At 29.7% G+C, this 27,843-nt stretch overlaps 1 protein-coding gene across 1 annotated transcript in view; it reads right to left on the minus strand.

Annotated features, from left to right (window-relative positions):
- The window catches only part of LOC134697750 (collagen alpha-1(I) chain-like), a 154,732-nt gene that overhangs the window by 78,922 nt on the left and 47,967 nt on the right, over nucleotides 1-27,843 (minus strand). Inside the window, exons 23-44 of the mRNA XM_063560036.1 lie at nucleotides 27,432-27,449; nucleotides 25,955-25,972; nucleotides 24,484-24,501; nucleotides 23,008-23,025; nucleotides 21,532-21,549; nucleotides 20,056-20,073; nucleotides 18,584-18,601; nucleotides 17,108-17,125; nucleotides 15,632-15,649; nucleotides 14,158-14,175; nucleotides 12,686-12,703; nucleotides 11,703-11,729; nucleotides 11,214-11,231; nucleotides 10,231-10,257; nucleotides 9,741-9,758; nucleotides 8,269-8,286; nucleotides 6,797-6,814; nucleotides 5,325-5,342; nucleotides 4,928-4,963; nucleotides 3,851-3,868; nucleotides 2,375-2,392; nucleotides 900-917 (exon numbers count right to left, since the gene is read on the minus strand). Coding sequence (XP_063416106.1) covers nucleotides 900-917; nucleotides 2,375-2,392; nucleotides 3,851-3,868; nucleotides 4,928-4,963; nucleotides 5,325-5,342; nucleotides 6,797-6,814; nucleotides 8,269-8,286; nucleotides 9,741-9,758; nucleotides 10,231-10,257; nucleotides 11,214-11,231; nucleotides 11,703-11,729; nucleotides 12,686-12,703; nucleotides 14,158-14,175; nucleotides 15,632-15,649; nucleotides 17,108-17,125; nucleotides 18,584-18,601; nucleotides 20,056-20,073; nucleotides 21,532-21,549; nucleotides 23,008-23,025; nucleotides 24,484-24,501; nucleotides 25,955-25,972; nucleotides 27,432-27,449 — 432 coding nt within the window. The remainder of the gene's footprint in view (nucleotides 1-899; nucleotides 918-2,374; nucleotides 2,393-3,850; nucleotides 3,869-4,927; nucleotides 4,964-5,324; nucleotides 5,343-6,796; nucleotides 6,815-8,268; nucleotides 8,287-9,740; nucleotides 9,759-10,230; nucleotides 10,258-11,213; nucleotides 11,232-11,702; nucleotides 11,730-12,685; nucleotides 12,704-14,157; nucleotides 14,176-15,631; nucleotides 15,650-17,107; nucleotides 17,126-18,583; nucleotides 18,602-20,055; nucleotides 20,074-21,531; nucleotides 21,550-23,007; nucleotides 23,026-24,483; nucleotides 24,502-25,954; nucleotides 25,973-27,431; nucleotides 27,450-27,843) is intronic.

The following is a 27,843-nucleotide window of genomic DNA, read 5'->3' on the forward strand; positions in this document are numbered from 1 at the left end:
AAAAATACATGACTTTTAGTTGTTAGTGTGCTTTGACAGGTATTATATTTTTCTTTAATCTCAACATTTCAGATAACTATCTTCTGTTGATTCATTTGTATTTGTAAGGATGCATGGCTGATTTTGTGGGAAAACGTGAACAACGAATTTTATAGTTCAAAGGAATACTCATTGTTAAAGGTTGCATAAGAACGTTGGTAAAACCACGAAATTAAATATCCACTAACATACAATAAGACTTCTATTATCAAAAGAGTGTACCCTTTAAAATCAGACGAATACGCAGTGTGCGTTGTTTGCAAATTCAACAAACTACAGTGCTATTAGGGGATTTGTTCAAACTATCACTTTTAATGGATAAATTCTTTTTTTTTTAAAAAGTAAATGAATAGTTTGATTATAATTTTGATGAAACGTATTTCTTTTGATATTTATTATTTGTGTCTTGTGAGCAAATACGATAAATTGTAACCAGAATGCATTTTATTTACACGTTGATACATACCAGTTTCTCCTTTGGGTCCTTGAGGTCCTGGTGTTCCTGAAAGTCAGAGATAATTAAAGGTCATCATTATTGTACTTTTAAAAGAAATTTTATTTTCAAGAACCCGACATTGGTATGAGTTAAAGTGTTTTAATGTGTACCAAGTTCGTCGTCTACTTTATATTTCTATAAAAACATTTATATGCGATATGCAAATACGTAAACAGCTATCAAAATATGGAATTAAACGGATGATTTGTCAGCAATTATTCAAAGGGTGTGTAATGATTAGAATGTTTACATATAATTGCAAGTATTTTGTTTAATCTCATTAAACTTAAATGTGTATTTGCAAGCATAACGGATACTGTGCAAACAGGGTGCAGTTGGCATAAACACGAAAGTTGATACATACCATCGGCTCCGTTTGATCCTAAAAGTTAGAGAAAATAGGATAGCATAAGTTCAATAATATAAAAAAATATCTTTTTTTTTGTTATTATGGTTAGACTGGTATCATATTGTTCTTTTCTCTCAAAATTTCAGATAACTGTCTTCTTTTTATTCCTTTGTATTCGTAGGAATGGTATTGCTGATTGCGTGGGAAGGTGTGGACAACGGATTTTATTGGTCAAAGAAATTCACATTTGTCAACCTGGTATACAAAAGTTGGCAAACTCAAGAAATTAAAAATCCACAAAAATAAAATAAGACTTCAATTTACAAAAGTTTGTATGTGGCTTGAAAATTGAACAAAAAGTCCAAAACGTTATCAAAGAAATCAAAAAAATGATTTGTAAGCAACGTTAAAAAATGTTTGTAATAAAAACAATGTTAAAATATAATTGCAAGTGATTTGTTTAACCACATGAAATTTATATGTGTATTTTTAAGAATGCATACCATTGGCTCCGTTTTGTCCGTCTGCGCCTGAAAGTAAGATAAGATATGCTAGTATAAGTACAATACATCAACATTATCTGTTTTAAAAATACATGACTTTTAGTTGTTAGTGTGCTTTGACAGGTATTATATTTTTCTTTAATCTCAACATTTCAGATAACTATCTTCTGTTGATTCATTTGTATTTGTAAGGATGCATGGCTGATTTTGTGGGAAAACGTGAACAACGAATTTTATAGTTCAAAGGAATACTCATTGTTAAAGGTTGCATAAGAACGTTGGTAAAACCACGAAATTAAATATCCACTAACATACAATAAGACTTCTATTATCAAAAGAGTGTACCCTTTAAAATCAGACGAATACGCAGTGTGCGTTGTTTGCAAATTCAACAGACAAACTACAGTGCTATTAGGGGATTTGTTCAAACTATCACTTTTAATGGATAAATTCTTTTTTTTTTAAAAAGTAAATGAATAGTTTGATTAAAATTTTGATGAAACGTATTTCTTTTGATATTTATTATTTGTGTCTTGTGAGCAAATACGATAAATTGTAACCAGAATGCATTTTATTTACACGTTGATACATACCAGTTTCTCCTTTGGGTCCTTGAGGTCCTGGTGTTCCTGAAAGTCAGAGATAATTAAAGGTCATCATTATTGTACTTTTAAAAGAAATTTTATTTTCAAGAACCCGACATTGGTATGAGTTAAAGTGTTTTAATGTGTACCAAGTTCGTCGTCTACTTTATATTTCTATAAAAACATTTATATGCGATATGCAAATACGTAAACAGCTATCAAAATATGGAATTAAACGGATGATTTGTCAGCAATTATTCAAAGGGTTTGTAATGATTAGAATGTTTACATATAATTGCAAGTATTTTGTTTAATCTCATTAAACTTAAATGTGTATTTGCAAGCATAACGGATACTGTGCAAACAGGGTGCAGTTGGCATAAACACGAAAGTTGATACATACCATCGGCTCCGTTTGATCCTAAAAGTTAGAGAAAATAGGATAGCATAAGTTCAATAATATAAAAAAAATATCTTTTTATTTGTTATTATGGTTAGACTGGTATCATATTGTTCTTTTCTCTCAAAATTTCAGATAACTATCTTCTTTTTATTCCTTTGTATTCGTAGGAATGGTATTGCTGATTGCGTGGGAAGGTGTGGACAACGGATTTTATTGGTCAAAGAAATTCACATTTGTCAACCTGGTATACAAAAGTTGGCAAACTCAAGAAATTAAAAATCCACAAAAATAAAATAAGACTTCAATTTACAAAAGTTTGTATGTGGCTTGAAAATTGAACAAAAAGTCCAAAACGTTATCAAAGAAATCAAAAAAATGATTTGTAAGCAACGTTAAAAAATGTTTGTAATAAAAACAATGTTAAAATATAATTGCAAGTGATTTGTTTAACCACATGAAAGTTATATGTGTATTTTTAAGAATGTATACCATTGGCTCCGTTTTGTCCGTCTGCACCTGAAAGAAAATAAGATAAGATATGCTAGTATAAGTACAATACATCAACATTATCTGTTTTAAAAATACATGACTTTTAGTTGTTAGTGTGCTTTGACAGGTATTATATTTTTCTTTAATCTCAACATTTCAGATAACTATCTTCTGTTGATTCATTTGTATTTGTAAGGATGCATGGCTGATTTTGTGGGAAAACGTGAACAACGAATTTTATAGTTCAAAGGAATACTCATTGTTAAAGGTTGCATAAGAACGTTGGTAAAACCACGAAATTAAATATCCACTAACATACAATAAGACTTCTATTATCAAAAGAGTGTACCCTTTAAAATCAGACGAATACGCAGTGTGCGTTGTTTGCAAATTCAACAAACTACAGTGCTATTAGGGGATTTGTTCAAACTATCACTTTTAATGGATAAATTCTTTTTTTTTTTAAAAGTAAATGAATAGTTTGATTATAATTTTGATGAAACGTATTTCTTTTGATATTTATTATTTGTGTCTTGTGAGCAAATACGATAAATTGTAACCAGAATGCATTTTATTTACACGTTGATACATACCAGTTTCTCCTTTGGGTCCTTGAGGTCCTGGTGTTCCTGAAAGTCAGAGATAATTAAAGGTCATCATTATTGTACTTTTAAAAGAAATTTTATTTTCAAGAACCCGACATTGGTATGAGTTAAAGTGTTTTAATGTGTACCAAGTTCGTCGTCTACTTTATATTTCTATAAAAACATTTATATGCGATATGCAAATACGTAAACAGCTATCAAAATATGGAATTAAACGGATGATTTGTCAGCAATTATTCAAAGGGTTTGTAATGATTAGAATGTTTACATATAATTGCAAGTATTTTGTTTAATCTCATTAAACTTAAATGTGTATTTGCAAGCATAACGGATACTGTGCAAACAGGGTGCAGTTGGCATAAACACGAAAGTTAATACATACCATCGGCTCCGTTTGATCCTAAAAGTTAGAGAAAATAGGATAGCATAAGTTCAATAATATAAAAAAATATCTTTTTTTTTGTTATTATGGTTAGACTGGTATCATATTGTTCTTTTCTCTCAAAATTTCAGATAACTGTCTTCTTTTTATTCCTTTGTATTCGTAGGAATGGTATTGCTGATTGCGTGGGAAGGTGTGGACAACGGATTTTATTGGTCAAAGAAATTCACATTTGTCAACCTGGTATACAAAAGTTGGCAAACTCAAGAAATTAAAAATCCACAAAAATAAAATAAGACTTCAATTTACAAAAGTTTGTATGTGGCTTGAAAATTGAACAAAAAGTCCAAAACGTTATCAAAGAAATCAAAAAAATGATTTGTAAGCAACGTTAAAAAATGTTTGTAATAAAAACAATGTTAAAATATAATTGCAAGTGATTTGTTTAACCACATGAAAGTTATATGTGTATTTTTAAGAATGCATACCATTGGCTCCGTTTTGTCCGTCTGCGCCTGAAAGTAAGATAAGATATGCTAGTATAAGTACAATACATCAACATTATCTGTTTTAAAAATACATGACTTTTAGTTGTTAGTGTGCTTTGACAGGTATTATATTTTTCTTTAATCTCAGCATTTCAGATAACTATCTTCTGTTGATTCATTTGTATTTGTAAGGATGCATGGCTGATTTTGTGGGAAAACGTGAACAACGAATTTTATAGTTCAAAGGAATACTCATTGTTAAAGGTTGCATAAGAACGTTGGTAAAACCACGAAATTAAATATCCACTAACATACAATAAGACTTCTATTATCAAAAGAGTGTACCCTTTAAAATCAGACGAATACGCAGTGTGCGTTGTTTGCAAATTCAACAAACTACAGTGCTATTAGGGGATTTGTTCAAACTATCACTTTTAATGGATAAATTCTTTTTTTTTTAAAAAGTAAATGAATAGTTTGATTATAATTTTGATGAAACGTATTTCTTTTGATATTTATTATTTGTGTCTTGTGAGCAAATACGATAAATTGTAACCAGAATGCATTTTATTTACACGTTGATACATACCAGTTTCTCCTTTGGGTCCTTGAGGTCCTGGTGTTCCTGAAGAAAGTCAGAGATAATTAAAGGTCATCATTATTGTACTTTTAAAAGAAATTTTATTTTCAAGAACCCGACATTGGTATGAGTTAAAGTGTTTTAATGTGTACCAAGTTCGTCGTCTACTTTATATTTCTATAAAAACATTTATATGCGATATGCAAATACGTAAACAGCTATCAAAATATGGAATTAAACGGATGATTTGTCAGCAATTATTCAAAGGGTTTGTAATGATTAGAATGTTTACATATAATTGCAAGTATTTTGTTTAATCTCATTAAACTTAAATGTGTATTTGCAAGCATAACGGATACTGTGCAAACAGGGTGCAGTTGGCATAAACACGAAAGTTAATACATACCATCGGCTCCGTTTGATCCTAAAAGTTAGAGAAAATAGGATAGCATAAGTTCAATAATATAAAAAAAATATCTTTTTATTTGTTATTATGGTTAGACTGGTATCATATTGTTCTTTTCTCTCAAAATTTCAGATAACTATCTTCTTTTTATTCCTTTGTATTCGTAGGAATGGTATTGCTGATTGCGTGGGAAGGTGTGGACAACGGATTTTATTGGTCAAAGAAATTCACATTTGTCAACCTGGTATACAAAAGTTGGCAAACTCAAGAAATTAAAAATCCACAAAAATAAAATAAGACTTCAATTTACAAAAGTTTGTATGTGGCTTGAAAATTGAACAAAAAGTCCAAAACGTTATCAAAGAAATCAAAAAAAGGATTTGTAAGCAACGTTAAAAAATGTTTGTAATAAAAACAATGTTAAAATATAATTGCAAGTGATTTGTTTAACCACATGAAAGTTATATGTGTATTTTTAAGAATGCATACCATTGGCTCCGTTTTGTCCGTCTGCGCCTGAAAGTAAGATAAGATATGCTAGTATAAGTACAATACATCAACATTATCTGTTTTAAAAATACATGACTTTTAGTTGTTAGTGTGCTTTGACAGGTATTATATTTTTCTTTAATCTCAACATTTCAGATAACTATCTTCTGTTGATTCATTTGTATTTGTAAGGATGCATGGCTGATTTTGTGGGAAAACGTGAACAACGAATTTTATAGTTCAAAGGAATACTCATTGTTAAAGGTTGCATAAGAACGTTGGTAAAACCACGAAATTAAATATCCACTAACATACAATAAGACTTCTATTATCAAAAGAGTGTACCCTTTAAAATCAGACGAATACGCAGTGTGCGTTGTTTGCAAATTCAACAAACTACAGTGCTATTAGGGGATTTGTTCAAACTATCACTTTTAATGGATAAATTCGTTTTTTTTTAAAAAGTAAATGAATAGTTTGATTAAAATTTTGATGAAACGTATTTCTTTTGATATTTATTATTTGTGTCTTGTGAGCAAATACGATAAATTGTAACCAGAATGCATTTTATTTACACGTTGATACATACCAGTTTCTCCTTTGGGTCCTTGAGGTCCTGGTGTTCCTGAAAGTCAGAGATAATTAAAGGTCATCATTATTGTACTTTTAAAAGAAATTTTATTTTCAAGAACCCGACATTGGTATGAGTTAAAGTGTTTTAATGTGTACCAAGTTCGTCGTTTACTTTATATTTCTATAAAAACATTTATATGCGATATGCAAATACGTAAACAGCTATCCAAATATGGAATTAAACGGATGATTTGTCAGCAATTATTCAAAGGGTTTGTAATGATTAGAATGTTTACATATAATTGCAAGTATTTTGTTTAATCTCATTAAACTTAAATGTGTATTTGCAAGCATAACGGATACTGTGCAAACAGGGTGCAGTTGGCATAAACACGAAAGTTGATACATACCATCGGCTCCGTTTGATCCTAAAAGTTAGAGAAAATAGGATAGCATAAGTTCAATAATATAAAAAAATATCTTTTTTTTTTGTTATTATGGTTAGACTGGTATCATATTGTTCTTTTCTCTCAAAATTTCAGATAACTGTCTTCTTTTTATTCCTTTGTATTCGTAGGAATGGTATTGCTGATTGCGTGGGAAGGTGTGGACAACGGATTTTATTGGTCAAAGAAATTCACATTTGTCAACCTGGTATACAAAAGTTGGCAAACTCAAGAAATTAAAAATCCACAAAAATAAAATAAGACTTCAATTTACAAAAGTTTGTATGTGGCTTGAAAATTGAACAAAAAGTCCAAAACGTTATCAAAGAAATCAAAAAAATGATTTGTAAGCAACGTTAAAAAATGTTTGTAATAAAAACAATGTTAAAATATAATTGCAAGTGATTTGTTTAACCACATGAAAGTTATATGTGTATTTTTAAGAATGCATACCATTGGCTCCGTTTTGTCCGTCTGCGCCTGAAAGTAAGATAAGATATGCTAGTATAAGTACAATAAATCAACATTATCTGTTTTAAAAATACATGACTTTTAGTTGTTAGTGTGCTTTGACAGGTATTATATTTTTCTTTAATCTCAACATTTCAGATAACTATCTTCTGTTGATTCATTTGTATTTGTAAGGATGCATGGCTGATTTTGTGGGAAAACGTGAACAACGAATTTTATAGTTCAAAGGAATACTCATTGTTAAAGGTTGCATAAGAACGTTGGTAAAACCACGAAATTAAATATCCACTAACATACAATAAGACTTCTATTATCAAAAGAGTGTACCCTTTAAAATCAGACGAATACGCAGTGTGCGTTGTTTGCAAATTCAACAAACTACAGTGCTATTAGGGGATTTGTTTAAACTATCACTTTTAATGGATAAATTCTTTTTTTTTTAAAAAGTAAATGAATAGTTTGATTATAATTTTGATGAAACGTATTTCTTTTGATATTTATTATTTGTGTCTTGTGAGCAAATACGATAAATTGTAACCAGAATGCATTTTATTTACACGTTGATACATACCAGTTTCTCCTTTGGGTCCTTGAGGTCCTGGTGTTCCTGAAAGTCAGAGATAATTAAAGGTCATCATTATTGTACTTTTAAAAGAAATTTTATTTTCAAGAACCCGACATTGGTATGAGTTAAAGTGTTTTAATGTGTACCAAGTTCGTCGTCTACTTTATATTTCTATAAAAACATTTATATGCGATATGCAAATACGTAAACAGCTATCAAAATATGGAATTAAACGGATGATTTGTCAGCAATTATTCAAAGGGTTTGTAATGATTAGAATGTTTACATATAATTGCAAGTATTTTGTTTAATCTCATTAAACTTAAATGTGTATTTGCAAGCATAACGGATACTGTGCAAACAGGGTGCAGTTGGCATAAACACGAAAGTTGATACATACCATCGGCTCCGTTTGATCCTAAAAGTTAGAGAAAATAGGATAGCATAAGTTCAATAATATAAAAAAATATCTTTTTTTTTTGTTATTATGGTTAGACTGGTATCATATTGTTCTTTTCTCTCAAAATTTCAGATAACTGTCTTCTTTTTATTCCTTTGTATTCGTAGGAATGGTATTGCTGATTGCGTGGGAAGGTGTGGACAACGGATTTTATTGGTCAAAGAAATTCACATTTGTCAACCTGGTATACAAAAGTTGGCAAACTCAAGAAATTAAAAATCCACAAAAATAAAATAAGACTTCAATTTACAAAAGTTTGTATGTGGCTTGAAAATTGAACAAAAAGTCCAAAACGTTATCAAAGAAATCAAAAAAATGATTTGTAAGCAACGTTAAAAAATGTTTGTAATAAAAACAATGTTAAAATATAATTGCAAGTGATTTGTTTAACCACATGAAAGTTATATGTGTATTTTTAAGAATGCATACCATTGGCTCCGTTTTGTCCGTCTGCGCCTGAAAGTAAGATAAGATATGCTAGTATAAGTACAATACATCAACATTATCTGTTTTAAAAATACATGACTTTTAGTTGTTAGTGTGCTTTGACAGGTATTATATTTTTCTTTAATCTCAACATTTCAGATAACTATCTTCTGTTGATTCATTTGTATTTGTAAGGATGCATGGCTGATTTTGTGGGAAAACGTGAACAACGAATTTTATAGTTCAAAGGAATACTCATTGTTAAAGGTTGCATAAGAACGTTGGTAAAACCACGAAATTAAATATCCACTAACATACAATAAGACTTCTATTATCAAAAGAGTGTACCCTTTAAAATCAGACGAATACGCAGTGTGCGTTGTTTGCAAATTCAACAAACTACAGTGCTATTAGGGGATTTGTTCAAACTATCACTTTTAATGGATAAATTCTTTTTTTTTTAAAAAGTAAATGAATAGTTTGATTATAATTTTGATGAAACGTATTTCTTTTGATATTTATTATTTGTGTCTTGTGAGCAAATACGATAAATTGTAACCAGAATGCATTTTATTTACACGTTGATACATACCAGTTTCTCCTTTGGGTCCTTGAGGTCCTGGTGTTCCTGAAAGTCAGAGATAATTAAAGGTCATCATTATTGTACTTTTAAAAGAAATTTTATTTTCAAGAACCCGACATTGGTATGAGTTAAAGTGTTTTAATGTGTACCAAGTTCGTCGTCTACTTTATATTTCTATAAAAACATTTATATGCGATATGCAAATACGTAAACAGCTATCAAAATATGGAATTAAACGGATGATTTGTCAGCAATTATTCAAAGGGTTTGTAATGATTAGAATGTTTACATATAATTGCAAGTATTTTGTTTAATCTCATTAAACTTAAATGTGTATTTGCAAGCATAACGGATACTGTGCAAACAGGGTGCAGTTGGCATAAACACGAAAGTTGATACATACCATCGGCTCCGTTTGATCCTAAAAGTTAGAGAAAATAGGATAGCATAAGTTCAATAATATAAAAAAAATATCTTTTTATTTGTTATTATGGTTAGACTGGTATCATATTGTTCTTTTCTCTCAAAATTTCAGATAACTATCTTCTTTTTATTCCTTTGTATTCGTAGGAATGGTATTGCTGATTGCGTGGGAAGGTGTGGACAACGGATTTTATTGGTCAAAGAAATTCACATTTGTCAACCTGGTATACAAAAGTTGGCAAACTCAAGAAATTAAAAATCCACAAAAATAAAATAAGACTTCAATTTACAAAAGTTTGTATGTGGCTTGAAAATTGAACAAAAAGTCCAAAACGTTATAAAAGAAATCAAAAAAAATGATTTGTAAGCAACGTTAAAAAATGTTTATAATAAAAACAATGTTAAAATATAATTGCAAGTGATTTGTTTAACCACATGAAAGTTATATGTGTATTTTTAAGAATGTATACCATTGGCTCCGTTTTGTCCGTCTGCACCTGAAAGTAAGATAAGATATGCTAGTATAAGTACAATACATCAACATTATCTGTTTTAAAAATACATGACTTTTAGTTGTTAGTGTGCTTTGACATGTATTATATTTTTCTTTAATCTCAACATTTCAGATAACTATCTTCTGTTGATTCATTTGTATTTGTAAGGATGCATGGCTGATTTTGTGGGAAAACGTGAACAACGAATTTTATAGTTCAAAGGAATACTCATTGTTAAAGGTTGCATAAGAACGTTGGTAAAACCACGAAATTAAATATCCACTAACATACAATAAGACTTCTATTATCAAAAGAGTGTACCCTTTAAAATCAGACGAATACGCAGTGTGCGTTGTTTGCAAATTCAACAAACTACAGTGCTATTAGGGGATTTGTTCAAACTATCACTTTTAATGGATAAATTCTTTTTTTTTTAAAAAGTAAATGAATAGTTTGATTATAATTTTGATGAAACGTATTTCTTTTGATATTTATTATTTGTGTCTTGTGAGCAAATACGATAAATTGTAACCAGAATGCATTTTATTTACACGTTGATACATACCAGTTTCTCCTTTGGGTCCTTGAGGTCCTGGTGTTCCTGAAAGTCAGAGATAATTAAAGGTCATCATTATTGTACTTTTAAAAGAAATTTTATTTTCAAGAACCCGACATTGGTATGAGTTAAAGTGTTTTAATGTGTACCAAGTTCGTCGTCTACTTTATATTTCTATAAAAACATTTATATGCGATATGCAAATACGTAAACAGCTATCAAAATATGGAATTAAACGGATGATTTGTCAGCAATTATTCAAAGGGTTTGTAATGATTAGAATGTTTACATATAATTGCAAGTATTTTGTTTAATCTCATTAAACTTAAATGTGTATTTGCAAGCATAACGGATACTGTGCAAACAGGGTGCAGTTGGCATAAACACGAAAGTTGATACATACCATCGGCTCCGTTTGATCCTAAAAGTTAGAGAAAATAGGATAGCATAAGTTCAATAATATAAAAAAAATATCTTTTTATTTGTTATTATGGTTAGACTGGTATCATATTGTTCTTTTCTCTCAAAATTTCAGATAACTATCTTCTTTTTATTCCTTTGTATTCGTAGGAATGGTATTGCTGATTGCGTGGGAAGGTGTGGACAACGGATTTTATTGGTCAAAGAAATTCACATTTGTCAACCTGGTATACAAAAGTTGGCAAACTCAAGAAATTAAAAATCCACAAAAATAAAATAAGACTTCAATTTACAAAAGTTTGTATGTGGCTTGAAAATTGAACAAAAAGTCCAAAACGTTATAAAAGAAATCAAAAAAATGATTTGTAAGCAACGTTAAAAAATGTTTATAATAAAAACAATGTTAAAATATAATTGCAAGTGATTTGTTTAACCACATGAAAGTTATATGTGTATTTTTAAGAATGTATACCATTGGCTCCGTTTTGTCCGTCTGCACCTGAAAGTAAGATAAGATATGCTAGTATAAGTACAATACATCAACATTATCTGTTTTAAAAATACATGACTTTTAGTTGTTAGTGTGCTTTGACATGTATTATATTTTTCTTTAATCTCAACATTTCAGATAACTATCTTCTGTTGATTCATTTGTATTTGTAAGGATGCATGGCTGATTTTGTGGGAAAACGTGAACAACGAATTTTATAGTTCAAAGGAATACTCATTGTTAAAGGTTGCATAAGAACGTTGGTAAAACCACGAAATTAAATATCCACTAACATACAATAAGACTTCTATTATCAAAAGAGTGTACCCTTTAAAATCAGACGAATACGCAGTGTGCGTTGTTTGCAAATTCAACAAACTACAGTGCTATTAGGGGATTTGTTCAAACTATCACTTTTAATGGATAAATTCTTTTTTTTTTAAAAAGTAAATGAATAGTTTGATTATAATTTTGATGAAACGTATTTCTTTTGATATTTATTATTTGTGTCTTGTGAGCAAATACGATAAATTGTAACCAGAATGCATTTTATTTACACGTTGATACATACCAGTTTCTCCTTTGGGTCCTTGAGGTCCTGGTGTTCCTGAAAGTCAGAGATAATTAAAGGTCATCATTATTGTACTTTTAAAAGAAATTTTATTTTCAAGAACCCGACATTGGTATGAGTTAAAGTGTTTTAATGTGTACCAAGTTCGTCGTCTACTTTATATTTCTATAAAAACATTTATATGCGATATGCAAATACGTAAACAGCTATCAAAATATGGAATTAAACGGATGATTTGTCAGCAATTATTCAAAGGGTTTGTAATGATTAGAATGTTTACATATAATTGCAAGTATTTTGTTTAATCTCATTAAACTTAAATGTGTATTTGCAAGCATAACGGATACTGTGCAAACAGGGTGCAGTTGGCATAAACACGAAAGTTGATACATACCATCGGCTCCGTTTGATCCTAAAAGTTAGAGAAAATAGGATAGCATAAGTTCAATAATATAAAAAAATATCTTTTTTTTTTGTTATTATGGTTAGACTGGTATCATATTGTTCTTTTCTCTCAAAATTTCAGATAACTGTCTTCTTTTTATTCCTTTGTATTCGTAGGAATGGTATTGCTGATTGCGTGGGAAGGTGTGGACAACGGATTTTATTGGTCAAAGAAATTCACATTTGTCAACCTGGTATACAAAAGTTGGCAAACTCAAGAAATTAAAAATCCACAAAAATAAAATAAGACTTCAATTTACAAAAGTTTGTATGTGGCTTGAAAATTGAACAAAAAGTCCAAAACGTTATCAAAGAAATCAAAAAAATGATTTGTAAGCAACGTTAAAAAATGTTTGTAATAAAAACAATGTTAAAATATAATTGCAAGTGATTTGTTTAACCACATGAAAGTTATATGTGTATTTTTAAGAATGCATACCATTGGCTCCGTTTTGTCCGTCTGCGCCTGAAAGTAAGATAAGATATGCTAGTATAAGTACAATACATCAACATTATCTGTTTTAAAAATACATGACTTTTAGTTGTTAGTGTGCTTTGACAGGTATTATATTTTTCTTTAATCTCAACATTTCAGATAACTATCTTCTGTTGATTCATTTGTATTTGTAAGGATGCATGGCTGATTTTGTGGGAAAACGTGAACAACGAATTTTATAGTTCAAAGGAATACTCATTGTTAAAGGTTGCATAAGAACGTTGGTAAAACCACGAAATTAAATATCCACTAACATACAATAAGACTTCTATTATCAAAAGAGTGTACCCTTTAAAATCAGACGAATACGCAGTGTGCGTTGTTTGCAAATTCAACAAACTACAGTGCTATTAGGGGATTTGTTCAAACTATCACTTTTAATGGATAAATTCTTTTTTTTTTAAAAAGTAAATGAATAGTTTGATTATAATTTTGATGAAACGTATTTCTTTTGATATTTATTATTTGTGTCTTGTGAGCAAATACGATAAATTGTAACCAGAATGCATTTTATTTACACGTTGATACATACCAGTTTCTCCTTTGGGTCCTTGAGGTCCTGGTGTTCCTGAAAGTCAGAGATAATTAAAGGTCATCATTATTGTACTTTTAAAAGAAATTTTATTTTCAAGAACCCGACATTGGTATGAGTTAAAGTGTTTTAATGTGTACCAAGTTCGTCGTCTACTTTATATTTCTATAAAAACATTTATATGCGATATGCAAATACGTAAACAGCTATCAAAATATGGAATTAAACGGATGATTTGTCAGCAATTATTCAAAGGGTTTGTAATGATTAGAATGTTTACATATAATTGCAAGTATTTTGTTTAATCTCATTAAACTTAAATGTGTATTTGCAAGCATAACGGATACTGTGCAAACAGGGTGCAGTTGGCATAAACACGAAAGTTAATACATACCATCGGCTCCGTTTGATCCTAAAAGTTAGAGAAAATAGGATAGCATAAGTTCAATAATATAAAAAAATATCTTTTTATTTGTTATTATGGTTAGACTGGTATCATATTGTTCTTTTCTCTCAAAATTTCAGATAACTATCTTCTTTTTATTCCTTTGTATTCGTAGGAATGGTATTGCTGATTGCGTGGGAAGGTGTGGACAACGGATTTTATTGGTCAAAGAAATTCACATTTGTCAACCTGGTATACAAAAGTTGGCAAACTCAAGAAATTAAAAATCCACAAAAATAAAATAAGACTTCAATTTACAAAAGTTTGTATGTGGCTTGAAAATTGAACAAAAAGTCCAAAACGTTATCAAAGAAATCAAAAAAATGATTTGTAAGCAACGTTAAAAAATGTTTGTAATAAAAACAATGTTAAAATATAATTGCAAGTGATTTGTTTAACCACATGAAAGTTATATGTGTATTTTTAAGAATGCATACCATTGGCTCCGTTTTGTCCGTCTGCGCCTGAAAGTAAGATAAGATATGCTAGTATAAGTACAATACATCAACATTATCTGTTTTAAAAATACATGACTTTTAGTTGTTAGTGTGCTTTGACAGGTATTATATTTTTCTTTAATCTCAACATTTCAGATAACTATCTTCTGTTGATTCATTTGTATTTGTAAGGATGCATGGCTGATTTTGTGGGAAAACGTGAACAACGAATTTTATAGTTCAAAGGAATACTCATTGTTAAAGGTTGCATAAGAACGTTGGTAAAACCACGAAATTAAATATCCACTAACATACAATAAGACTTCTATTATCAAAAGAGTGTACCCTTTAAAATCAGACGAATACGCAGTGTGCGTTGTTTGCAAATTCAACAGACAAACTACAGTGCTATTAGGGGATTTGTTCAAACTATCACTTTTAATGGATAAATTCTTTTTTTTTTAAAAGTAAATGAATAGTTTGATTAAAATTTTGATGAAACGTATTTCTTTTGATATTTATTATTTGTGTCTTGTGAGCAAATACGATAAATTGTAACCAGAATGCATTTTATTTACACGTTGATACATACCAGTTTCTCCTTTGGGTCCTTGAGGTCCTGGTGTTCCTGAAAGTCAGAGATAATTAAAGGTCATCATTATTGTACTTTTAAAAGAAATTTTATTTTCAAGAACCCGACATTGGTATGAGTTAAAGTGTTTTAATGTGTACCAAGTTCGTCGTCTACTTTATATTTCTATAAAAACATTTATATGCGATATGCAAATACGTAAACAGCTATCAAAATATGGAATTAAACGGATGATTTGTCAGCAATTATTCAAAGGGTTTGTAATGATTAGAATGTTTACATATAATTGCAAGTATTTTGTTTAATCTCATTAAACTTAAATGTGTATTTGCAAGCATAACGGATACTGTGCAAACAGGGTGCAGTTGGCATAAACACGAAAGTTGATACATACCATCGGCTCCGTTTGATCCTAAAAGTTAGAGAAAATAGGATAGCATAAGTTCCATTATATAAAAAAAATATCTTTTTATTTGTTATTATGGTTAGACTGGTATCATATTGTTCTTTTCTCTCAAAATTTCAGATAACTATCTTCTTTTTATTCCTTTGTATTCGTAGGAATGGTATTGCTGATTGCGTGGGAAGGTGTGGACAACGGATTTTATTGGTCAAAGAAATTCACATTTGTCAACCTGGTATACAAAAGTTGGCAAACTCAAGAAATTAAAAATCCACAAAAATAAAATAAGACTTCAATTTACAAAAGTTTGTATGTGGCTTGAAAATTGAACAAAAAGTCCAAAACGTTATCAAAGAAATCAAAAAAATGATTTGTAAGCAACGTTAAAAAATGTTTGTAATAAAAACAATGTTAAAATATAATTGCAAGTGATTTGTTTAACCACATGAAAGTTATATGTGTATTTTTAAGAATGTATACCATTGGCTCCGTTTTGTCCGTCTGCGCCTGAAAGTAAGATAAGATATGCTAGTATAAGTACAATACATCAACATTATCTGTTTTAAAAATACATGACTTTTAGTTGTTAGTGTGCTTTGACAGGTATTATATTTTTCTTTAATCTCCACATTTCAGATAACTATCTTCTGTTGATTCATTTGTATTTGTAAGGATGCATGGCTGATTTTGTGGGAAAACGTGAACAACGAATTTTATAGTTCAAAGGAATACTCATTGTTAAAGGTTGCATAAGAACGTTGGTAAAACCACGAAATTAAATATCCACTAACATACAATAAGACTTCTATTATCAAAAGAGTGTACCCTTTAAAATCAGACGAATACGCAGTGTGCGTTGTTTGCAAATTCAACAGACAAACTACAGTGCTATTAGGGGATTTGTTCAAACTATCACTTTTAATGGATAAATTCTTTTTTTTTTAAAAAGTAAATGAATAGTTTGATTAAAATTTTGATGAAACGTATTTCTTTTGATATTTATTATTTGTGTCTTGTGAGCAAATACGATAAATTGTAACCAGAATGCATTTTATTTACACGTTGATACATACCAGTTTCTCCTTTGGGTCCTTGAGGTCCTGGTGTTCCTGAAAGTCAGAGATAATTAAAGGTCATCATTATTGTACTTTTAAAAGAAATTTTATTTTCAAGAACCCGACATTGGTATGAGTTAAAGTGTTTTAATGTGTACCAAGTTCGTCGTTTACTTTATATTTCTATAAAAACATTTATATGCGATATGCAAATACGTAAACAGCTATCCAAATATGGAATTAAACGGATGATTTGTCAGCAATTATTCAAAGGGTTTGTAATGATTAGAATGTTTACATATAATTGCAAGTATTTTGTTTAATCTCATTAAACTTAAATGTGTATTTGCAAGCATAACGGATACTGTGCAAACAGGGTGCAGTTGGCATAAACACGAAAGTTGATACATACCATCGGCTCCGTTTGATCCTAAAAGTTAGAGAAAATAGGATAGCATAAGTTCAATAATATAAAAAAATATCTTTTTTTTTTGTTATTATGGTTAGACTGGTATCATATTGTTCTTTTCTCTCAAAATTTCAGATAACTGTCTTCTTTTTATTCCTTTGTATTCGTAGGAATGGTATTGCTGATTGCGTGGGAAGGTGTGGACAACGGATTTTATTGGTCAAAGAAATTCACATTTGTCAACCTGGTATACAAAAGTTGGCAAACTCAAGAAATTAAAAATCCACAAAAATAAAATAAGACTTCAATTTACAAAAGTTTGTATGTGGCTTGAAAATTGAACAAAAAGTCCAAAACGTTATCAAAGAAATCAAAAAAATGATTTGTAAGCAACGTTAAAAAATGTTTGTAATAAAAACAATGTTAAAATATAATTGCAAGTGATTTGTTTAACAACATGAAAGTTATATGTGTATTTTTAAGAATGCATACCATTGGCTCCGTTTTGTCCGTCTGCGCCTGAAAGTAAGATAAGATATGCTAGTATAAGTACAATACATCAACATTATCTGTTTTAAAAATACATGACTTTTAGTTGTTAGTGTGCTTTGACAGGTATTATATTTTTCTTTAATCTCAACATTTCAGATAACTATCTTCTGTTGATTCATTTGTATTTGTAAGGATGCATGGCTGATTTTGTGGGAAAACGTGAACAACGAATTTTATAGTTCAAAGGAATACTCATTGTTAAAGGTTGCATAAGAACGTTGGTAAAACCACGAAATTAAATATCCACTAACATACAATAAGACTTCTATTATCAAAAGAGTGTACCCTTTAAAATCAGACGAATACGCAGTGTGCGTTGTTTGCAAATTCAACAGACAAACTACAGTGCTATTAGGGGATTTGTTCAAACTATCACTTTTAATGGATAAATTCTTTTTTTTTTAAAAAGTAAATGAATAGTTTGATTAAAATTTTGATGAAACGTATTTCTTTTTATATTTATTATTTGTGTCTTGTGAGCAAATACGATAAATTGTAACCAGAATGCATTTTATTTACACGTTGATACATACCAGTTTCTCCTTTGGGTCCTTGAGGTCCTGGTGTTCCTGAAAGTCAGAGATAATTAAAGGTCATCATTATTGTACTTTTAAAAGAAATTTTATTTTCAAGAACCCGACATTGGTATGAGTTAAAGTGTTTTAATGTGTACCAAGTTCGTCGTTTACTTTATATTTCTATAAAAACATTTATATGCGATATGCAAATACGTAAACAGCTATCCAAATATGGAATTAAACGGATGATTTGTCAGCAATTATTCAAAGGGTTTGTAATGATTAGAATGTTTACATATAATTGCAAGTATTTTGTTTAATCTCATTAAACTTAAATGTGTATTTGCAAGCATAACGGATACTGTGCAAACAGGGTGCAGTTGGCATAAACACGAAAGTTGATACATACCATCGGCTCCGTTTGATCCTAAAAGTTAGAGAAAATAGGATAGCATAAGTTCAATAATATAAAAAAATATCTTTTTTTTTTGTTATTATGGTTAGACTGCTATCATATTGTTCTTTTCTCTCAAAATTTCAGATAACTGTCTTCTTTTTATTCCTTTGTATTCGTAGGAATGGTATTGCTGATTGCGTGGGAAGGTGTGGACAACGGATTTTATTGGTCAAAGAAATTCACATTTGTCAACCTGGTATACAAAAGTTGGCAAACTCAAGAAATTAAAAATCCACAAAAATAAAATAAGACTTCAATTTACAAAAGTTTGTATGTGGCTTGAAAATTGAACAAAAAGTCCAAAACGTTATCAAAGAAATCAAAAAAATGATTTGTAAGCAACGTTAAAAAATGTTTGTAATAAAAACAATGTTAAAATATAATTGCAAGTGATTTGTTTAACCACATGAAAGTTATATGTGTATTTTTAAGAATGCATACCATTGGCTCCGTTTTGTCCGTCTGCGCCTGAAAGTAAGATAAGATATGCTAGTATAAGTACAATACATCAACATTATCTGTTTTAAAAATACATGACTTTTAGTTGTTAGTGTGCTTTGACAGGTATTATATTTTTCTTTAATCTCAACATTTCAGATAACTATCTTCTGTTGATTCATTTGTATTTGTAAGGATGCATGGCTGATTTTGTGGGAAAACGTGAACAACGAATTTTATAGTTCAAAGGAATACTCATTGTTAAAGGTTGCATAAGAACGTTGGTAAAACCACGAAATTAAATATCCACTAACATACAATAAGACTTCTATTATCAAAAGAGTGTACCCTTTAAAATCAGACGAATACGCAGTGTGCGTTGTTTGCAAATTCAACAAACTACAGTGCTATTAGGGGATTTGTTCAAACTATCACTTTTAATGGATAAATTCTTTTTTTTTTTAAAAGTAAATGAATAGTTTGATTATAATTTTGATGAAACGTATTTCTTTTGATATTTATTATTTGTGTCTTGTGAGCAAATACGATAAATTGTAACCAGAATGCATTTTATTTACACGTTGATACATACCAGTTTCTCCTTTGGGTCCTTGAGGTCCTGGTGTTCCTGAAAGTCAGAGATAATTAAAGGTCATCATTATTGTACTTTTAAAAGAAATTTTATTTTCAAGAACCCGACATTGGTATGAGTTAAAGTGTTTTAATGTGTACCAAGTTCGTCGTCTACTTTATATTTCTATAAAAACATTTATATGCGATATGCAAATACGTAAACAGCTATCAAAATATGGAATTAAACGGATGATTTGTCAGCAATTATTCAAAGGGTTTGTAATGATTAGAATGTTTACATAAAATTGCAAGTATTTTGTTTAATCTCATTAAACTTAAATGTGTATTTGCAAGCATAACGGATACTGTGCAAACAGGGTGCAGTTGGCATAAACACGAAAGTTGATACATACCATCGGCTCCGTTTGATCCTAAAAGTTAGAGAAAATAGGATAGCATAAGTTCAATAATATAAAAAAAATATCTTTTTATTTGTTATTATGGTTAGACTGGTATCATATTGTTCTTTTCTCTCAAAATTTCAGATAACTATCTTCTTTTTATTCCTTTGTATTCGTAGGAATGGTATTGCTGATTGCGTGGGAAGGTGTGGACAACGGATTTTATTGGTCAAAGAAATTCACATTTGTCAACCTGGTATACAAAAGTTGGCAAACTCAAGAAATTAAAAATCCACAAAAATAAAATAAGACTTCAATTTACAAAAGTTTGTATGTGGCTTGAAAATTGAACAAAAAGTCCAAAACGTTATCAAAGAAATCAAAAAAATGATTTGTAAGCAACGTTAAAAAATGTTTGTAATAAAAACAATGTTAAAATATAATTGCAAGTGATTTGTTTAACCACATGAAAGTTATGTGTGTATTTTTAAGAATGTATACCATTGGCTCCGTTTTGTCCGTCTGCGCCTGAAAGTAAGATAAGATATGCTAGTATAAGTACAATACATCAACATTATCTGTTTTAAAAATACATGACTTTTAGTTGTTAGTGTGCTTTGACAGGTATTATATTTTTCTTTAATCTCAACATTTCAGATAACTATCTTCTGTTGATTCATTTGTATTTGTAAGGATGCATGGCTGATTTTGTGGGAAAACGTGAACAACGAATTTTATAGTTCAAAGGAATACTCATTGTTAAAGGTTGCATAAGAACGTTGGTAAAACCACGAAATTAAATATCCACTAACATACAATAAGACTTCTATTATCAAAAGAGTGTACCCTTTAAAATCAGACGAATACGCAGTGTGCGTTGTTTGCAAATTCAACAGACAAACTACAGTGCTATTAGGGGATTTGTTCAAACTATCACTTTTAATGGATAAATTCTTTTTTTTTTTTAAAGTAAATGAATAGTTTGATTAAAATTTTGATGAAACGTATTTCTTTTGATATTTATTATTTGTGTCTTGTGAGCAAATACGATAAATTGTAACCAGAATGCATTTTATTTACACGTTGATACATACCAGTTTCTCCTTTGGGTCCTTGAGGTCCTGGTGTTCCTGAAAGTCAGAGATAATTAAAGGTCATCATTATTGTACTTTTAAAAGAAATTTTATTTTCAAGAACCCGACATTGGTATGAGTTAAAGTGTTTTAATGTGTACCAAGTTCGTCGTTTACTTTATATTTCTATAAAAACATTTATATGCGATATGCAAATACGTAAACAGCTATCCAAATATGGAATTAAACGGATGATTTGTCAGCAATTATTCAAAGGGTTTGTAATGATTAGAATGTTTACATATAATTGCAAGTATTTTGTTTAATCTCATTAAACTTAAATGTGTATTTGCAAGCATAACGGATACTGTGCAAACAGGGTGCAGTTGGCATAAACACGAAAGTTGATACATACCATCGGCTCCGTTTGATCCTAAAAGTTAGAGAAAATAGGATAGCATAAGTTCAATAATATAAAAAAATATCTTTTTTTTTTGTTATTATGGTTAGACTGCTATCATATTGTTCTTTTCTCTCAAAATTTCAGATAACTGTCTTCTTTTTATTCCTTTGTATTCGTAGGAATGGTATTGCTGATTGCGTGGGAAGGTGTGGACAACGGATTTTATTGGTCAAAGAAATTCACATTTGTCAACCTGGTATACAAAAGTTGGCAAACTCAAGAAATTAAAAATCCACAAAAATAAAATAAGACTTCAATTTACAAAAGTTTGTATGTGGCTTGAAAATTGAACAAAAAGTCCAAAACGTTATCAAAGAAATCAAAAAAATGATTTGTAAGCAACGTTAAAAAATGTTTGTAATAAAAACAATGTTAAAATATAATTGCAAGTGATTTGTTTAACCACATGAAAGTTATATGTGTATTTTTAAGAATGCATACCATTGGCTCCGTTTTGTCCGTCTGCGCCTGAAAGTAAGATAAGATATGCTAGTATAAGTACAATACATCAACATTATCTGTTTTAAAAATACATGACTTTTAGTTGTTAGTGTGCTTTGACAGGTATTATATTTTTCTTTAATCTCAACATTTCAGATAACTATCTTCTGTTGATTCATTTGTATTTGTAAGGATGCATGGCTGATTTTGTGGGAAAACGTGAACAACGAATTTTATAGTTCAAAGGAATACTCATTGTTAAAGGTTGCATAAGAACGTTGGTAAAACCACGAAATTAAATATCCACTAACATACAATAAGACTTCTATTATCAAAAGAGTGTACCCTTTAAAATCAGACGAATACGCAGTGTGCGTTGTTTGCAAATTCAACAGACAAACTACAGTGCTATTAGGGGATTTGTTCAAACTATCACTTTTAATGGATAAATTCTTTTTTTTTTAAAAAGTAAATGAATAGTTTGATTAAAATTTTGATGAAACGTATTTCTTTTGATATTTATTATTTGTGTCTTGTGAGCAAATACGATAAATTGTAACCAGAATGCATTTTATTTACACGTTGATACATACCAGTTTCTCCTTTGGGTCCTTGAGGTCCTGGTGTTCCTGAAAGTCAGAGATAATTAAAGGTCATCATTATTGTACTTTTAAAAGAAATTTTATTTTCAAGAACCCGACATTGGTATGAGTTAAAGTGTTTTAATGTGTACCAAGTTCGTCGTTTACTTTATATTTCTATAAAAACATTTATATGCGATATGCAAATACGTAAACAGCTATCCAAATATGGAATTAAACGGATGATTTGTCAGCAATTATTCAAAGGGTTTGTAATGATTAGAATGTTTACATATAATTGCAAGTATTTTGTTTAATCTCATTAAACTTAAATGTGTATTTGCAAGCATAACGGATACTGTGCAAACAGGGTGCAGTTGGCATAAACACGAAAGTTGATACATACCATCGGCTCCGTTTGATCCTAAAAGTTAGAGAAAATAGGATAGCATAAGTTCAATAATATAAAAAAATATCTTTTTTTTTTGTTATTATGGTTAGACTGCTATCATATTGTTCTTTTCTCTCAAAATTTCAGATAACTGTCTTCTTTTTATTCCTTTGTATTCGTAGGAATGGTATTGCTGATTGCGTGGGAAGGTGTGGACAACGGATTTTATTGGTCAAAGAAATTCACATTTGTCAACCTGGTATACAAAAGTTGGCAAACTCAAGAAATTAAAAATCCACAAAAATAAAATAAGACTTCAATTTACAAAAGTTTGTATGTGGCTTGAAAATTGAACAAAAAGTCCAAAACGTTATCAAAGAAATCAAAAAAATGATTTGTAAGCAACGTTAAAAAATGTTTGTAATAAAAACAATGTTAAAATATAATTGCAAGTGATTTGTTTAACCACATGAAAGTTATATGTGTATTTTTAAGAATGCATACCATTGGCTCCGTTTTGTCCGTCTGCGCCTGAAAGTAAGATAAGATATGCTAGTATAAGTACAATACATCAACATTATCTGTTTTAAAAATACATGACTTTTAGTTGTTAGTGTGCTTTGACAGGTATTATATTTTTCTTTAATCTCAACATTTCAGATAACTATCTTCTGTTGATTCATTTGTATTTGTAAGGATGCATGGCTGATTTTGTGGGAAAACGTGAACAACGAATTTTATAGTTCAAAGGAATACTCATTGTTAAAGGTTGCATAAGAACGTTGGTAAAACCACGAAATTAAATATCCACTAACATACAATAAGACTTCTATTATCAAAAGAGTGTACCCTTTAAAATCAGACGAATACGCAGTGTGCGTTGTTTGCAAATTCAACAGACAAACTACAGTGCTATTAGGGGATTTGTTCAAACTATCACTTTTAATGGATAAATTCTTTTTTTTTTAAAAAGTAAATGAATAGTTTGATTAAAATTTTGATGAAACGTATTTCTTTTGATATTTATTATTTGTGTCTTGTGAGCAAATACGATAAATTGTAACCAGAATGCATTTTATTTACACGTTGATACATACCAGTTTCTCCTTTGGGTCCTTGAGGTCCTGGTGTTCCTGAAAGTCAGAGATAATTAAAGGTCATCATTATTGTACTTTTAAAAGAAATTTTATTTTCAAGAACCCGACATTGGTATGAGTTAAAGTGTTTTAATGTGTACCAAGTTCGTCGTTTACTTTATATTTCTATAAAAACATTTATATGCGATATGCAAATACGTAAACAGCTATCCAAATATGGAATTAAACGGATGATTTGTCAGCAATTATTCAAAGGGTTTGTAATGATTAGAATGTTTACATATAATTGCAAGTATTTTGTTTAATCTCATTAAACTTAAATGTGTATTTGCAAGCATAACGGATACTGTGCAAACAGGGTGCAGTTGGCATAAACACGAAAGTTGATACATACCATCGGCTCCGTTTGATCCTAAAAGTTAGAGAAAATAGGATAGCATAAGTTCAATAATATAAAAAAATATCTTTTTTTTTTGTTATTATGGTTAGACTGGTATCATATTGTTCTTTTCTCTCAAAATTTCAGATAACTGTCTTCTTTTTATTCCTTTGTATTCGTAGGAATGGTATTGCTGATTGCGTGGGAAGGTGTGGACAACGGATTTTATTGGTCAAAGAAATCCACATTTGTCAACATGGTATACAAAAGTTGGCAAACTCAAGAAATTAAAAATCCACAAAAATAAAATAAGACTTCAATTTACAAAAGTTTGTATGTGGCTTGAAAATGGAACAAAAAGTCCAAAACGTTATCAAAGAAATCAAAAAAATGATTTGTAAGCAACGTTAAAAAATGTTTGTAATAAAAACAATGTTAAAATATAATTGCAAGTGATTTGTTTAACCACATGAAAGTTATATGTGTATTTTTAAGAATGCATACCATTGGCTCCGTTTTGTCCGTCTGCGCCTGAAAGTAAGATAAGATATGCTAGTATAAGTACAATACATCAACATTATCTGTTTTAAAAATACATGACTTTTAGTTGTTAGTGTGCTTTGACAGGTATTATATTTTTCTTTAATCTCAACATTTCAGATAACTATCTTCTGTTGATTCATTTGTATTTGTAAGGATGCATGGCTGATTTTGTGGGAAAACGTGAACAACGAATTTTATAGTTCAAAGGAATACTCATTGTTAAAGGTTGCATAAGAACGTTGGTAAAACCACGAAATTAAATATCCACTAACATACAATAAGACTTCTATTATCAAAAGAGTGTACCCTTTAAAATCAGACGAATACGCAGTGTGCGTTGTTTGCAAATTCAACAAACTACAGTGCTATTAGGGGATTTGTTCAAACTATCACTTTTAATGGATAAATTCTTTTTTTTTAAAAAGTAAATGAATAGTTTGATTATAATTTTGATGAAACGTATTTCTTTTGATATTTATTATTTGTGTCTTGTGAGCAAATACGATAAATTGTAACCAGAATGCATTTTATTTACACGTTGATACATACCAGTTTCTCCTTTGGGTCCTTGAGGTCCTGGTGTTCCTGAAAGTCAGAGATAATTAAAGGTCATCATTATTGTACTTTTAAAAGAAATTTTATTTTCAAGAACCCGACATTGGTATGAGTTAAAGTGTTTTAATGTGTACCAAGTTCGTCGTCTACTTTATATTTCTATAAAAACATTTATATGCGATATGCAAATACGTAAACAGCTATCAAAATATGGAATTAAACGGATGATTTGTCAGCAATTATTCAAAGGGTTTGTAATGATTAGAATGTTTACATATAATTGCAAGTATTTTGTTTAATCTCATTAAACTTAAATGTGTATTTGCAAGCATAACGGATACTGTGCAAACAGGGTGCAGTTGGCATAAACACGAAAGTTGATACATACCATCGGCTCCGTTTGATCCTAAAAGTTAGAGAAAATAGGATAGCATAAGTTCAATAATATAAAAAAAAATATCTTTTTATTTGTTATTATGGTTAGACTGGTATCATATTGTTCTTTTCTCTCAAAATTTCAGATAACTATCTTCTTTTTATTCCTTTGTATTCGTAGGAATGGTATTGCTGATTGCGTGGGAAGGTGTGGACAACGGATTTTATTGGTCAAAGAAATTCACATTTGTCAACCTGGTATACAAAAGTTGGCAAACTCAAGAAATTAAAAATCCACAAAAATAAAATAAGACTTCAATTTACAAAAGTTTGTATGTGGCTTGAAAATTTAACAAAAAGTCCAAAACGTTATCAAAGAAATCAAAAAAATGATTTGTAAGCAACGTTAAAAAATGTTTGTAATAAAAACAATGTTAAAATATAATTGCAAGTGATTTGTTTAACCACATGAAAGTTATATGTGTATTTTTAAGAATGTATACCATTGGCTCCGTTTTGTCCGTCTGCGCCTGAAAGTAAGATAAGATATGCTAGTATAAGTACAATACATCAACATTATCTGTTTTAAAAATACATGACTTTTAGTTGTTAGTGTGCTTTGACAGGTATTATATTTTTCTTTAATCTCAACATTTCAGATAACTATCTTCTGTTGATTCATTTGTATTTGTAAGGATGCATGGCTGATTTTGTGGGAAAACGTGAACAACGAATTTTATAGTTCAAAGGAATACTCATTGTTAAAGGTTGCATAAGAACGTTGGTAAAACCACGAAATTAAATATCCACTAACATACAATAAGACTTCTATTATCAAAAGAGTGTACCCTTTAAAATCAGACGAATACGCAGTGTGCGTTGTTTGCAAATTCAACAGACAAACTACAGTGCTATTAGGGGATTTGTTCAAACTATCACTTTTAATGGATAAATTCTTTTTTTTTTAAAAAGTAAATGAATAGTTTGATTAAAATTTTGATGAAACGTATTTCTTTTGATATTTATTATTTGTGTCTTGTGAGCAAATACGATAAATTGTAACCAGAATGCATTTTATTTACACGTTGATACATACCAGTTTCTCCTTTGGGTCCTTGAGGTCCTGGTGTTCCTGAAAGTCAGAGATAATTAAAGGTCATCATTATTGTACTTTTAAAAGAAATTTTATTTTCAAGAACCCGACATTGGTATGAGTTAAAGTGTTTTAATGTGTACCAAGTTCGTCGTTTACTTTATATTTCTATAAAAACATTTATATGCGATATGCAAATACGTAAACAGCTATCCAAATATGGAATTAAACGGATGATTTGTCAGCAATTATTCAAAGGGTTTGTAATGATTAGAATGTTTACATATAATTGCAAGTATTTTGTTTAATCTCATTAAACTTAAATGTGTATTTGCAAGCATAACGGATACTGTGCAAACAGGGTGCAGTTGGCATAAACACGAAAGTTGATACATACCATCGGCTCCGTTTGATCCTAAAAGTTAGAGAAAATAGGATAGCATAAGTTCAATAATATAAAAAAATATCTTTTTTTTTGGTTATTATGGTTAGACTGCTATCATATTGTTCTTTTCTCTCAAAATTTCAGATAACTGTCTTCTTTTTATTCCTTTGTATTCGTAGGAATGGTATTGCTGATTGCGTGGGAAGGTGTGGACAACGGATTTTATTGGTCAAAGAAATTCACATTTGTCAACCTGGTATACAAAAGTTGGCAAACTCAAGAAATTAAAAATCCACAAAAATAAAATAAGACTTCAATTTACAAAAGTTTGTATGTGGCTTGAAAATTGAACAAAAAGTCCAAAACGTTATCAAAGAAATCAAAAAAATGATTTGTAAGCAACGTTAAAAAATGTTTGTAATAA

Source organism: Mytilus trossulus, chromosome 14 (genome assembly GCF_036588685.1).
Source record: "Mytilus trossulus isolate FHL-02 chromosome 14, PNRI_Mtr1.1.1.hap1, whole genome shotgun sequence".
Classification (NCBI taxonomy): domain Eukaryota; kingdom Metazoa; phylum Mollusca; class Bivalvia; order Mytilida; family Mytilidae; genus Mytilus; species Mytilus trossulus.